At 36.9% G+C, this 15,684-nt stretch overlaps 1 protein-coding gene across 25 annotated transcripts in view; it reads right to left on the bottom strand.

Annotated features, from left to right (window-relative positions):
- Positions 1-15,684, bottom strand: part of RIMS2 (regulating synaptic membrane exocytosis 2) — a 775,539-nt gene that overhangs the window by 310,164 nt on the left and 449,691 nt on the right. For all 25 annotated transcript variants that reach the window (XM_054499558.2, XM_054499559.2, XM_054499562.2 and 22 more), the window contains 2 exons: positions 15,076-15,247; positions 9,832-9,985 (listed from right to left, as the gene is read on the bottom strand). In XM_054499558.2, coding sequence (XP_054355533.1) covers positions 9,832-9,985; positions 15,076-15,247 — 326 coding nt within the window. The remainder of the gene's footprint in view (positions 1-9,831; positions 9,986-15,075; positions 15,248-15,684) is intronic.

Genomic DNA, 15,684 nt, shown 5'->3' with positions numbered 1-15,684 from the left:
GCTGGCGAGAAGCTGTGATCCTTTGAAGGAGAAGAAGCGTTCTGGTTTTTGGAATTTTCAGCGTTTTTGCACTGGTTTCTCCCCATCTTCATGGATTTATCTACCTTTGGTCTTTGAAGTCAGTGACCTTCAGATGGGGTCTCTGAGTGAATGTCCTTTTTGTTGATGTTAATACTATTCCTTTCTGTTTGTTGGTTTCCTTCCAACAGTCAGGCTCCTCTGCTGCAGGTCTGCTGGAGTTTGCTGGAGGTCCGCTCCATACCCTGTTTGCCTGGGTGTCACCAGCAGAGGCTGCAGACCAGCGAAGATTGCTGCCTGTTCCTTCCTCTGGAAGCTTTGTCCCAGAAGGGCACCCACCAGATGCCAGCCAGAGTTCTGCTGCATGAGGTGTCTGTCGGCTCCTACTGGGAGGTGTCTCCTAGTCAGGATACACGTGGGTCAGGGACCCACTTGAGGAGGCAGTCTGTCCCTCATCAGAGCTCAAACACTGTGCTGGGAGATCTGCTGCTCTCTTCAGAGTGGAGCTGCCAGGCAGGGACATTTAAGTCTGCTGAAGCTGCGCCCCCAACCCCTCCTTCCCACAGGTGCTCTGTCCCAGGGAGGTGAAGGTTTTATCCATAAGTCCCTGACTGGGGCTGCTGCCTTTTTTTCAGAGATGCCCTTCCCAGGGAGGAGGGAATCTGCAGAGGCAGTCTGGCCACAGTGGCCTTGCTGAGCTGTGGTGGGCTCCACCCAGTTCAAACTTCCTGGCCGCTTTGTTTACACTGTGAGGGCGAAACCGCCTACTCAAGCGTCAGCAATGGTGGATGCAACTCCCCACACCAAGCTCAAACGTCCCAGGTAGAGCTCAGACTGCTGTGCAAGCAGCAAGAATTTCAAGCCAGCGTATCTTAGCTTGCTGGGCTCCATTGAGGTGGGACCCGCCAAGCCAGACCACTTGGCTTCCTGGCTTCAGCCTCCTTTCCAGGAGAGTGAATGGTTCTGTCTTGCTGGCATTCTGGGTGCCACCGGGGTGTGAAAAACAAAACTCCTGTGGCTAGCTCAGTGTCTGCCCAAACGGCTACCTAGTTTTGTGCTGGAAACCCAGGGCCCTGGTAGCATGGGCACCGCAGTGAATCTCCTAGTCTGCGGGTTGTGAAGACCATGGGAAAAGCGCAGTATCTGGGCCAGAGTCCAAGGTGCAGTCCCTAATGGGTTCCCTTGGCTGGGAAAGGGAGTCCTCCAACCCCTTGCACTTCCCGGGTGAGGCAATGCCCCACCCTGCTTTGGCTTGCCCACCTTAGGCTGCACCCACTTCCAAGCAGTCCCAATGAGATGAACCGGGTACCTCAGTTGGAAATGCAGAAATCACCCGCCTTCTGCGTCGATCTCACTGGGAGCTGCAAACCAGAGGTGTTCCTATTCGGTCATCTTGCCAGCAATTGTGCCAGTTTTCAAGGGAAATGCTTCCAGCTTTTGCCCATTCACTATGAAGTTGGCTATGGGTTTGTCATAGGTGGCTCTCATTATTTTGAAGTATGTTCCTTCAATGCCTAGTTTATTGAGAGTTTTAAACGTGAAGAAATGTGGAATGTTACTGAAAGCCATTTCTGCATCTATTGAAATGATTATGTTATTTTTGTATTTAGTTTTGATTATGTGATGAATCACATTTATTGATTTGTGCATGTTGAACCAATCTTGCATCCCAGGAATAAAGACTACTTGACCGTGGTGAATTGACTTTTTGATGTGGCACTGTACTTTTCAATTTTAAATTGTTTATTGCTGGTACATAGAAATAATTGATATTGTATCTTGATCTTATATCCAGTAACCTTGATAGATTCACTTCTTATAATAGTTTTTGTATAGATCCCATCTGACTTCCTATATGAATGAACATGTATGCAAATAAGCACCCTTTTACTTCTTTTTCAATCTGGATGCATTTGATTTTTCTTGCCTTATGATACAAGCTAGAATCACAATTACAACTTTCCATAACAGCTGGGAGGGCAGACATCTTTTTCTCATTTGTGACCTTGGGAGGAAAGAATGCAGTCTTTTACCAATATGATTTAGCTGTAGGGTTTGATACATGTTCTTTATTGGATTGAGGAAGTTCCTTTCTATCCTACTTTGCTTAGGGTCTTTTACAGGGATGAACATTGGATTTTATCAAATGCTCTTTCTTGAGATGATCTCTTGAGAATATGACATAATTTTTTTCTTTTTTAGTTTAATATGGTGAGTGACATTCTGTTCTTCAAATGTTAAACATTGCATCCGTGGTATAAAAAATATTTGGTCATGATATATTATCCCTTTTATGTATTGTGGATTCAATTTTCTGTATTGTTATTTTGCAAAGTATTTCTAAATTTAATATGCTAAATTTGCTAAAATTTTCATGAGGTTTATTGGTCTGAAGATTTCTTTTAATATGTTAGTTGTTGTTATTAGAGTAATGTTTGTTTCATAAAATGAGCTGGATGGTATTCCCAACATTATAATATTCTGCAAGAGTTTGTAAAGAATTGGTATTGTATCACCCTTACATGTTAGGCAGACTTCATTGATAAAGTCATCTGGGCCTGAAATTTTTTTTGAGGGAAAATTTTTAGCTACAAATTCCATTTCTCAAATAGATATTGGGCTACTCATGTTATTTCTTTCTTCTTGGGAGAGACTCAAGTTTGTGTCTTTCAAGGAAATTTTCTATTTCTTCTAGGTTGTCAAATGTATTTGCATCAAGTTGTTCACAATTTTCCCTTACTGTCTTTTTAATATTTGTAGAATGTGTACTGATATCACCTTTTTCCAGATATTGATAATTTGTCTTCTTTCTTTGCTGATCATTCTGCCTAAAGGCTTATCAATTATATTGATATTTTCATAGATCCAACCTTTGGTTCCATTTACTTTCTCAATTGACTTTCTGTCTTTATTTCACTTATTTCTATTTTGACTTTTATTCCCTTTCTTCTACTTAATTTGAGTCTATTTTGCTCTTCTTTTTGAAGTTTGTTAAGGTGAAAACATGTCACTGATTTGAGATTTTTTTTGGTATTAATAATATATGTCTTTAATGCTATACATTTCCCTACTGTTCTGCTTTAGTTGTATCCCATGAATTTCGATATGTTAGGTGTTCATTTCATTCAGTTCAAAATAATTTTTAATTTCCTGTTTAACTTCTCCTTTGATTCATGGCTATTTAGAAGTGTTATTTCATTTATAAATATTTCAAGCTTGTCCAGAGATTTTCTGTTATTGATTTCTAATTTATTTCTATCGTGATCAGATAATAAACTTTGACTTGAGTACTTTTAAATTTATCGATACTTGTTTGGGCAGGACTAAGGTCTACCTTAGTGAATGCTCTCAATGAACTTGGAGAGAAGGTGTTTTCTGACTTGTGGAATGTTTTGTAAATGTCAGATAAAACCTTTAGGCCTTCTATTTGTTCTATAAACATTGACAGAGGAGTACTAGAATCTCTTACTGTAATTGAGATTCTATCTATTCTGTAGTTTTATTACTGCATTTTCTTTTCTCTTCTCTTCTCCCTTTCCCTTTCCTTTTTTTTTTTTTTTTTTTTTTTTTTTGACAGAGTCTCACTCTGTTGCCCAGGCTGGAGTGTAGTGGTGTGATCATGGCTCACTGCAGCCTCGACCTCCCAGGCTCAAGCCATCTTACCACCTCATCCTCTCAAGTAGCTGGAACTGCAGGTGCATGCCACTGAACCTGGCTAATTTTTTTTTTTTTGTAAAAATGGGGTCTCATTATGTTGTCCAGGTTGGTCTCAAACTCTCGGGCTCAATCAATTCTCCCACCTCAGCCTCCCAAAGAGGCTGAGATTACAGGTGTGAGCCATCATGCCTGGCTTTGACTAAAATTGAGGCATAATTTATATAACATAAATATTTGTTTTAAGTATACAGTTCAGAAATTTTCAGTAAATTCTAAAATTTATGTATACATCACTACACTCTAACGTTAGAATATCTCCTTCACCCCCAAAAGATTGTTCACACCCATTTTCAGTCAGTGTCTATTGCTACTTCCAGCCAACTGCTAACTTAATCTGTCTCAATAGATTTGTCACTTCTATACATGTTATATAAGTATAATCATAGAACACATGGCCTTTTGCATGTATCATCTTTCATTCAGCATTTAGCATAATATTTTTGAGGTTTGACTATATTGTAATATGTAGCCATATCTTCTTTCTTGTTATATATAGTAATCAATTGTGTGGATATACCACATTTTATTATCCATTCACCAGTTGATGAATATTTGGACTATTTCTACCTTTTAATCATTGTGAATAATGCTGCTGTGAACATTCATGTACAACTCTTTCAGTGAACATTCACTTTCATTTCTCTTGACGGTGAATTAGTGGTCATATGGTAAATTTATTTTTAACTTTTTAACAAAAGACCAAACTGTTTTCCAAAGTGGCTGCACCATTTCACATTTACATCAGCAAATGGATGAGGGTTCCAATTTCTCCACATTCCTGCAAAAATTTGTTATCATCTTTCTTTTTTATTACATTCATTCTAGTGGGTGTTAAGTAATGTAATTGTGGCATAACTTGCATTTCACTAATAACTAACGATGTTGGGCATCTTTTCATGGCCTTATTTGTGATCCATATATTTTATTCTTTCAAATAACTATCAAGTATTTGCCCACTTTTTGACAGCACTATTATCTTCTTACTATTATTGCATTTTAAGGGGTCCTTACATATCATGGATGCAAGTCCTCTGTCAAATATATGACTCACAAATAAACATTATGTGCTGCATAATGATGTTTCAGTAAACAACTAACTGTATATAAGATAACGGTCCCATACAATTATGATGGAGCTGAAAAATTCCCTATTGATGTCATAGCCATCACAATGTCACAGTATAATTACTTTTTTTTAATAAATAAAGTGTAGCCTAAGTGTTCGATGTTTATAAAGTCTACTGTAGTATACAGTAATGTCCTAGGCCTTTGCATTCACTTACCAAGTTGCTCACTGACTCACCCTGAACAACTTCCAGTCCTGCAAGCTCCACTCATGATAAGTACCCTATTCACATATATCATTTTTTAATCTTTTATACCTTTTCTTTTCTACCTTTTATAATCTTATATTTTATATACCTTTTATTTTATATACCTTTTATAATCTTTTGTACCTTTTCTATATTTACATATGTTTAGATAAACAAATACTTATCATTGCGTTACAATTGCTTATAGTATTCAGCATAGTAACATGCTTGTACAGGTTTGTAGCCTACAAGCAACAGACTATACCACATTGCTGAGGTGTATAGTAGGCTACACCACCTAGGCTTGTGTAAGTGCACTCTATGATGTTCATACAATGATGACAATGTTTAATGGTACATTTCTCAGAAAGTAACCTGGTCATTAGCTGCCACATGACTGTATTTTCTCCCAGCCTGAGGCTTAAAAAAAATCTTCTTAATGATGTCTTGAAAAGCAAATATTTTAAATTTTGATGCAGTCCAATGTATTATTTTTTATTGATCAAGCTTTTGGTGTTGTTTTGGGGAAAACTCTGCCTAACCCAAAGGAATGAAGATTTTTCTCCTATGTTTTCTTTGAAGACTTTTATAGTCTTAATTCTTACAGCTGGATCTATTATCCATTTTAAGTTAATTTTTGTGTATAGTGTGAGGTCAGGTCTAAATTAACTATTTTGTATGTGGATATTAAATTGTTACAGCATTATTAGTAAAAAGATAACAACAACAACAAAAAACTATTTCCCCCTATTGATTTGCTTTGGATCCTTTGTTAAGAATCAACTGACCGTGAATATAATTTTTAATTCTAAATTAGGTTCAATTTATCTATAGGTGTATCATTATGCCAGTATTACACCATTGCAATTACTGTAGCTGTACAATAAGTATGGAAATGAGGAAATATACATCTTCCAGATTTGTTTTGGCTGCTCTGGATCTTATACTTTCTCATATAAGGGCTAGAATCTGCTTATTAATTTCAGCAAAATATCCTGCTTAGATTTTGATAGGAATTGGGTTTAATCTGTAGACTAACTGGGGGAAGAGCTACCATCTTAATAATACTGGGTGTTCCAATACATGCATGTGGAATACATCTCCATTTATTTATAACTCTTTTTCATTTCTCTGAACAATGTTTTGTGATTTTTTATTGTACAAGTTTGAACTTCTTTTGTAAAATTTAATTCATTCGTTTTTTTTGTTGTTGTTTTGTTTTTGTTTTTCATTTGTTTGTTTTGAGATGGAGTCTCGCTCTCTTACCCAGGCTGGAGTGCAGTGGCATGATTTTGGCTCACTGCAACCTCTGCCTCCCAAGTTCAAGCAATTATCCTGCCTCAGCTTCCTGAGTAGCTGTGATTACAGGCGCCTGCCACCACGCCTGGCTAATTTTTCTACTGTTAGTAGAGATGGGGTTTCACCATGTTGGCCAGGCTGGTCTCAAAATCCTGACTTCAAGTGATCTGCCTGCCTCAGCCTCCCAAAGTGCTGGGATTACAGGCATGAGCCACTGCACCTGGTCAAAAATGTTTTCTTAATTTCAGTATTAAAATGTTAATGGATAGATTCTTGTATATTGTTCATGTATCTCGGGACCTTGTTGTCCTTGTTTATTAGTTCTAGTAGTTTTTGTGTGGGTTCTTTAGAATCTTCTACATATAGAATCATGTCATCTGTGAATAAAGGCAGTTTCTCTCTCTTCTCCCTCACCATTCTGAATGCCTTTTATGTATTTTTCTTTCCTGACTGTCCTAACTACAATCTCCAGTGCACTGCTGAATAGAAGTGATAAGAAGAGACATCATTTCCTAGTTATCAATATTAGAGGGAAAGCATTTATTACCATGAAATATGGTTTGTCATCTAAAGGGTGTTCATAGGTGGTCTTCATCAGAAAGTTCTCTTCTATGCCTACTTTGTGGAGGGTTCTCTTCTAGGCCTACTGTGTTCTCTTCTATGCCCATACACTTTTTTTCTTTTTTAATTGTGAATGAGCATTGAATTCTGCCAAAGCTTTATCTTCATATTTTCATATATTCATGTGGTTTTTCTTCTTTTTTTCTGTTAATATGTTGAACTATATTAATTGACTTTTGGATAACAAATCAACTCTACATTACTAGGATAAATCCCTTTGGTTGTGGTGTATAATCTTTTGTATATACTGTTGGATTCAATTTATTAATTGTTGAAGATGTCTGTGTGTATGTTCATGAGGAATATTGGTCTGTAGTTTTCTTTTCTTTTAATGTGTTTGTCTGACTTTGGCATGAAGAAAATACTGGCCTTATAGAATGAATTGGTGGATATTCCCTTTCTCCTTCTTATCAAGGAATTTGAGAAACATTAGTGTTTCTTTTCTTAGGTTTAAAAGAATTCAAGAGTGAAGCCTAGGCTTTTCTTTGTGGGAAGATTTTTTCATTATCAATTCATTAATTCAACTTCTTTACTTATTACAGGTTTATTCAGATTTTTAGCTTTTTATGGATCAGTTTCTGTAATGTTGTTTAACTTTTTGGCATAGAGTTGTTCATTGTATTTCAATGTAATTCCCCAAAGGGGAATTACACACTTTTAATGATAACTGTTCATCTGTATGTTCTATCAAATATGATCATGATCTTTGAAATATGATACATATACTTAAAATTAAATGCAATATTTATCCACTGGATTAACAAAAACCCTTAAGGAGGTTCTTGTCATCAAAGGAGTTTATAACATATTAGTAGATTTATTTATTCATATTCTGACTTACCTTCCATTATGACTAATATATCCTATTAGCCTAATTAGCCAAAGGTAATGTTGTTTTTAGCTTTCTATCTATTCACAAATGTTATTTCCTAGTTTTTGTTTCTTTCTTTTATGTGTATGTACATGTTTTTACTTATCTTCAGGCTTACATATCATTAATAAATTATTTATTAGAGGTTAGTTAATAGCGACAAGACTGACATGGTACTACATGCAGCCATTATATTACCCATGGGTAAGTTTAGTACTATTACTAAGTACCTGAAAGATCATATGGGGATGTGAAAATATTAAAAGCTACAAGATAAATTATAATAATTGCATGAAAATCCATGACACATACAGCTAACCAGTACTCTAATCTCATTGTTTCTCATATCCACTATCCCTAAGTAGTGTGGGGAAAAAAATGAAAAATGTTGGTAGATTTAAGCGTTTCAGGTATTGAGAGTCCTCAATCTATTACCTATTGCAATAAAAACTGAAGGCCAATCTCGAATGAAAAGAAGATGCTGGCAAGCGTTAGCAGCCTATAAACTTTAAGAATTAGTACATAAAATATATTAGATTGGTACATAGAGTAGTAATCATCATGTGGTAACCTGCCATCCTACACTGTAATTCAGAGAGAAAGTACTGAATAGATACAATGGTCACAAAGAATAAAATTAATTTACATTCAATTCATTGTAACGTGATTATTACAACAAAGGATGTCGTAATGGCATTTGAAAATAGAAGTGGATGAGTATTTACTATGTGGGGAGGCTGAAAGACATTGACGCTGTAGAATTAGTGTTCAATTAATACCATCCAAAGGTACAAGACTGTATTAAGTGGAAATAAAATTCCAGTAATTAGAGAGGTTATTTTAAAAAGGAATGAAAATAATTCTCTAGGCTTTCCTATGACTACTAAGTATCCCATAAGATCAATCCTTACCTCTAATTCTCTACCAATCAAGCAGCCTTCTAACATATATAATGTATTATTCTATTCAGCAGAAGGGTGTGATCCATATAGACAATACTCATTTGTTAAGTTGCCAGCTATACTTCCCATGATTAATAAATGACATGGCATTTGTGTTTATAAATTTATACTTCTAAAATTTGGTTAATGTCAATCAGTCCTGCAGCACTTGACAAAATGTTGCTAAAACTGGAGCATGCTGTCTCCATAAAGATATAACTACCCCATGAATACTATGCAAAACAGTATGCATACACCTCAGTCTCCAATAGTAGATTCATTAGAAAAATAATGACCTGAGTTTTAGGGGCGAAAAGCCTAAAATGTCATTATTCAATCTGGAAAACATTTCTGAGTTTATTTTAAGCATCTATGCCATGATGTAATTCTATTTCATATTTCAGACTGTAAAATCCAGGGCAAAATGTGCAGGTTGATGATAATAACAATAGTAATAATAACATCAGTTTATATTATTGAGACTAATTAATTCTTATAACTACCCTGTAATGCAGGTATTACTATTTCCCTTTTATAAACAAAGAAAGCGAGGCATAGAGAGAGGATCTGCCATAAGACATACAGTTCTAAAGTGTAAGAATTAATATTTAAACTCAGGGTAGTCTGAAATTAAAGTTCATGGTTTCAACCACTATAGTATACTTGGTATACTACATATTCATAAAATACCTAGAATAATAAAGGAGGAAATGATAATTTTGTGTATACAACTATGTGGCTAAACTCATATTAGCCATCTTATTCCTATATTTATGATTCTAAGCACTAAGATTTAAATGTAAATGTGCTTATTTGGTGTCATATCATCCAAAATACAAATATAAACCACTTCAACATTGTGACAGGTGAATGCTATGGGTACAACCTTATTTTAGTGTTTCAAACAATTCAAAAGCTTCAATGATAGCTATGGAAACACTAACAAATGACTATTAATATTCACAAAGATATCTTCAAGTTCTGTATCATATATATTACTCAAGATTAGGAAAATACAATAAAAATATGAAAGAATTTTAGTAAAACTTACTTTGCAACCTCCGTGTTGGGCTCTCTCCATGGAGCTGTCTTCGTGGCATATATGGAGAAGGGTGGGGAAGTGGCAATGAAGAGACATCATGTGTCTGAAGTTTGTACCAATGTGGCTCATCATCTAATAATGCTGTTTCTAATTCAATTAAAATCTACAAACCCAAGAGACAAAAGACGGTTATAATATACCAATAATAAAGAAATTACGTTAAATGGTCCTATAACTTTTGTAGTAATAATTATAATAGTAATGCTATTACATGAAAAACAAGGTCATTTAGACGTTGCAAAATTGTCAATATGTTCTTGACAAAAAATAAACTTTTATAACTTCTTAGTGATTTAATAGTTTTAAATATCTAAGACATTTATTTTGTCAACCCTTGACTACCCACTACTAGAGTCTATCAAATTTGCCATTACAAACATAACACTTTTCATTTTAAATGACTGTAATAATAACTAATATTTGTATATCATTTTTGAATGTAAAAAGCATTTTTATTTAGAGTCAACCTAAATGTCCATCAGTGATGACTGGATAAAAAAAATATGGTACATATACACCATGGAATACTAAGCAGCCATAAAAAAGAACAAGATCATGTTCTTTGCAGGGACATGGATGGAGCTGGAGGCCATCATCCTTAGCAAACTAATGCATGAACAGAAAACCAAATACCATGCATTCTCACTTTTAAGTGGGAGCTAAATGATGAGAACACATGGACCCACAGAGGCAAATAACACATACTGGGGCCTATCGGAGGGTAGAGGATAGGAGGAGGGAGAGTATCAGGAAAAATACTAATTGGTACTAGACTTAATACCTCGGTAATGAAATAATCTGCACAACAAACCCCATGAAACATGTTTACCCATGTAACACACCTCCACATGTATCCCTGAACTTAAAAGTTAAAAAAAATTAACTCTTACAAGAACTTTTAAATGGGAAGAGAAAAATAAATTTGAAGTGCCTACTGTGTATTAAGGACCGTGCAATATTATCTGTCATAATTATTAAAAAATTACTAGCTTCGTCTTATTGTTTAATTTTCATAAGCAAAAATACCAAGGCTGACAAAGGTTAAAAGAACTTGTCTAAGGTCACACCAGCTTGTAAGTGAAAGAGGTGTAAACTGAATCAGCCTGTCTTATTTAAAATTCTGTATTTATCATACCATCCTGCTAAAGATTTAAAACAAGAAAAGAAAAAAACAAGAATGAATTTTAAATATGAACCATATTATAATATAAATTTTATAATAGGAATATTTTTAAAATTTACCCAAAATATAAGTCTGTAGAAATGAATGTCTATTTTTTTAGGAGGTTGTGCAAGTGACAGTGTTTGTGCTTTGTGTTTATAAGAACTGCCACATAAAGATAAATTACTATTTATCTAAGGGAGGTAAAGAAGCAATACAGCCAAGTTAATATTTCATTCTTTATTTTTTGTTTTTGAGACAGGGTCTTGCTATGTCACCCAGGCTGGAGTGCAGGGGTGCAATCATAGCTAAATGCAGCCTCAAACTCCTGGGGTAAAGCAATTCTCCCACCTCAGCCTCCTGAGTAGCTGGGACTACTGTATGCACCACCATGCCTGGCTAATTTCTTTTTTTATTTCTTTTTAGACATGAGGTTCTTGCTATGTTACCCAGGCTGGTCTTGGACTCCTGGTCTCAAGCTATCCCCCTGTCTCCGCTTCCCAAAGGATTGATATTACAAGTGTGAGCCACCATGCCTGGAGTTATTTCACTCTTCCTAAATTTTCCCTAGTCATTTTCAAAATTATAGGTAGTGTGTTCCAAAGGATTACAAACACACAATACAACACACTTATTTAATTCTCATATTAACCCTGAGTTGCATACTAGTATTATTCCTACTTGGCTGAAGAAGAAACTGAAGCACAGATGGGTTAAATAACTTGTTCAAAGACACAAGGCTAAGAAGTGGTAGTGCCAGGAATATAAACCCAGGCAGCTAGCTCTAGAATCTCTGCTCCTAACAATTGTGTGACCCTTCCTCACAAAGGTCACACAAGGGATTGTAGCTTTTTTTTTTTTTTTTTTTGAGATGGAGTCTCACTCTGTTGCCCAGGCTGGAGTGCAGTGGCACGATCTTGGCTCACTGCAAGCTCTGCCTCCCAGGCTCAAGTGATTCTCTTGCCTCAGACTCACAAGTAGTTGGAATTACAGGAGCCCACCACTGTGCCCAGCTAATTTTTGTATTTTCAGTAGAGACGGGATTTTGCCACACTGGTCAGGCTGGTCTGGAACTCCAGACCTCAGGTGATCTGCCCCCCTCGGCCTCCCAAGGTGCTGGAAATACAGAAGAGTTTTTAGTTTTACCACTCTTTGGTTCCTTAGCTGACAACATTCACTTTGATATTTCTATAGATTGTTGTTTTTCCCATGAGATTACCATTTAATTTACTCAGAAAAAAAAAAAACTGATATAGTTTGGTTGTGTTCCCACCCAAATCTCATCTTGAATTGTAACTCCCACAATACCCTTGTGTTATGGGAGAGACCCAGTGGGAGGTAGTTGAATAATGGAGGTGGGTCTTTCTCGTGCTGCTCTCGTCATAATGAATAAATCTCACAAGAGCTGATTGTTTTATAAAGAGGAGTTCTCCTGCACAAATTCTCTCTCTCTTTGCCTGCTGCCATCCATGTAAGACATGACTTGCTCCTCCTTGCCTTCCACCACGATTGTGAGGCCTCCCCAGTCATGTGGAACTGTAAGTCCATTAAAACTCTTTTAATTCCCAGTCTCGAGAATGTCTTTATCAGCAGCATGAAAATGAACTAATACAATAAATTGGTACCAGTACAGTGAGACACTGCTAAAAAAAAATACCTGAAAATGTGGAAGTGCTTTGGAACTGGGTATTGGGCAGGGGTTGGAACAGTTTGGAGGGCTCAGAAGAAGACAGGAAAATGTAGGAAAGTTTGGAACTTCCTAGAGACTTGTTGAATGACTTTGCCCAAAATGCTGATAGCTATATGGACAACAAAGTCCAGGCTGAGGTATTCTCATATGGAAAGGAGGAATTTTTTGGGAACTGCAGCAAAGGTGATCCTTGTTATGTTTTAGCAAAGAGACTGGTGGCACTTTACACCTGCCCTAGAGATTTGTGGAATTTTGAACTTGAGGGAGATGATTTAGGCTATCTGGTGGAACAAATGTTGAAGCAGCAAAGCATTCAAGATGTGACTTGGGTTCTGTTAAAGGCATTTAGTTTTATAAGGGAAGCAGAGCATAAAAGTTTGGAAAACTTGTATCCTGACTATGCGATAGAAAAGAAAATCCCATTTTCTTGAATTTATGCAAATTCAAGCCAGCTGCAGAAATTTGCATAAGTAATGAGGGGCCAAATGTTAATCGCCTATCTGCAATGGAGAAAATGTTTCCAGGACATGTCAGAGGTCTTCACGGCAGCCCCTCCCATCATAGGCCTGGAGGCCTAGGAGGAAGAAATGATTTTGTGGGCTGGGCCCAGGGTCCCTCTGCTGTGACACCAAGTATAGGGACTTGGTGTTGTGCATCCCAGCTGCTCCAGCTGTGACAAAAAGGAGCCAAGCTACAGCTTGGGCTGTGGCTTCAGAGGGTGCAAGCCCAAACCTTGGCAGCTTCCACATGGTGTTGAGCCTGCAGGTGCACAGAAGTCAAGAATTGGGATTTGGGAACCTCTGCCTAGATTTCAGAGGATGTATGGAAATGCCTGGATGTCCAGGTAAAAGTTTGTTGCAGGGGCGGGGCTCTCATGGAAAACCTCTGCTAGGGCAGTGCAAAAGGGAAATGTGGGGTCAGAGTCCCAATACAGAGTCCCTACTGGGGCACCACCTAGTGGAGCTGTGAGAAGATGGCCACCAACCTCCAGACCCCAGAATGGTAGATCCATCTACAGCTTGCACTGTGCACCTGGAAAACCCACAGACACTCAACGCCAGCCCATGAAAGCAGCCAGGAGGGGGGTTATACCCTGCAAAGCCACAGGGGCGGAGCTGCCCAAGACCATGGGAACCCACCTCTTGCATCAGCGTGACCTGGACGTGAAACATGAAGTCAAAGGAGATTATTTTAGAGCTTTAAGAGTTGACAGCTTCACTGGATTTCAGACTTGCATGGGGCTTTGTTTTGGGCAATTTCTCCTATTTGGAATGGCTGTATTTACCCAATGCCTGAATCTCCATTGTATCTAGGAAGTAACTAACTTGCTTTTGATTATACAGTCTCATAGGCAGAAAGGACTTACCTTGTCTCAGATGAGACTTTGGACTTTGGACTCTGGACTTTTGAGTTAATTCTGAGTTAAGACTTTGGAGACTATTGGGAAAGCATGATTGGTTTTGAAATGTGACGACATGAGATTTGGGAGGGGACAGAATGGAATGATATGGTTTGGCTGTGTCCCCACCCAAATCTCCTCTTGAATTGTAACTTCCACAATTCCCATGTGTCATGGGAAGGACCCAGTGGGAGGTAATCAAGTTATGGGGGTGGGTCTTTCTCATGCTGTTCTCCTCATAGTGAATAAATCTCACGAGATCTGATGGTTTTATAAAGTGGTACAGTCTGTTCAGTAAACTACCAAGATATATACATATTACTATAAAACAAAGCAATACATTTGTGAAATATAAACCTTTTATCATTCAACACTGAGAGTTCTAAAATAAGAACTGACATGTAAAAACTGTCAGAATATGTAGAACAATTGTTTTCTATAGTATCAAGTTTTGTCCTAAAGCAGCAGCTGAAATACATTCCATTAAAGAAATTGTGCCTACCTTTGCAGATATTCTACATCTATTTTTTATTTATTTATTTATTTTTATTTATTTATTTATTTTTTGAGACAGAGTCTTGCTCTGTCACCCAGGCTGGAGTGCAGTGGTGTGATCTCGGCTCACTGCAACCTCCACCTCCCGGGCTCACGCCATTCTCCTGCCTCAGCCTCCCGAGTAGCTGGGACTACAGGCGCCCTCCACCATGCCTGGCTAATTTTTTTTTGTATTTGTAGTAGAGACAGGGTTTCACCATGTTAGCCAGGATGGTCTCGATCTCCTGACCTCGTGATCTGCCCGACTCGGCCTCCCAAAGTGCTGAGATTACAGGCATGAGCCACGATGCCCGGCCTATTCTACAAATGAAATTACACTGACAGTTATATAAATAAAAGTATTCAGGATAACATGAATAGCATAAACTTTAAAACAACTCCAGATACCTCGCCTAAGAATTCACTTTCTTCCTCTCGAACACGAGCTTGATCCCAAAGGGTAATCTCTAGCATTCGTTCCCGAAATTCTCTTCGGTGGACTGGCGAATAAATGAATGTTTGGTTCCATTTGGGTTCCAATGTTTTCTTTACTGTTTTAGTTCTTCTCTTGTTTTTATCACTATGGAAAAAAACAATGAATTATGAACTTACATAGAACTATAAGTTTTGTCCTAAAATTTTTTAATTTAAAATTTCTCAGGAGACAAGTCAGGTGAAGTTTTACCATAAAATTATCATACATTGCAAATGGTACAACTTTTAAAATTATTATGAAAATTATAAGGTGTATACTATATCACACTTTATAGGTATGACAATCATAGCAATGTTTCAATAAATGTTAAATTTTTTCCATGACATATTATTGAAAACTTAATATTTCTCAAAATCTAAATAAAATCAGACTTGAGAATCTTAACTCCATACTTTTTTAACATATCACCCTATTGAAAATCTTCTAAATGATAATTAACCAGTAACATTACATATACTATTCACTTAAACTACAGAAGTCATGTTACAAAAAGATGAGTAAATTGTGATATTCACAACTTC

This window comes from Pongo pygmaeus, chromosome 7 (assembly GCF_028885625.2).
Source record: "Pongo pygmaeus isolate AG05252 chromosome 7, NHGRI_mPonPyg2-v2.0_pri, whole genome shotgun sequence".
NCBI lineage: Eukaryota > Metazoa > Chordata > Mammalia > Primates > Hominidae > Pongo > Pongo pygmaeus.
Note: the sequence above shows the minus strand (reverse complement) of the source record. Positions and strands in the feature narration are given on the sequence as shown.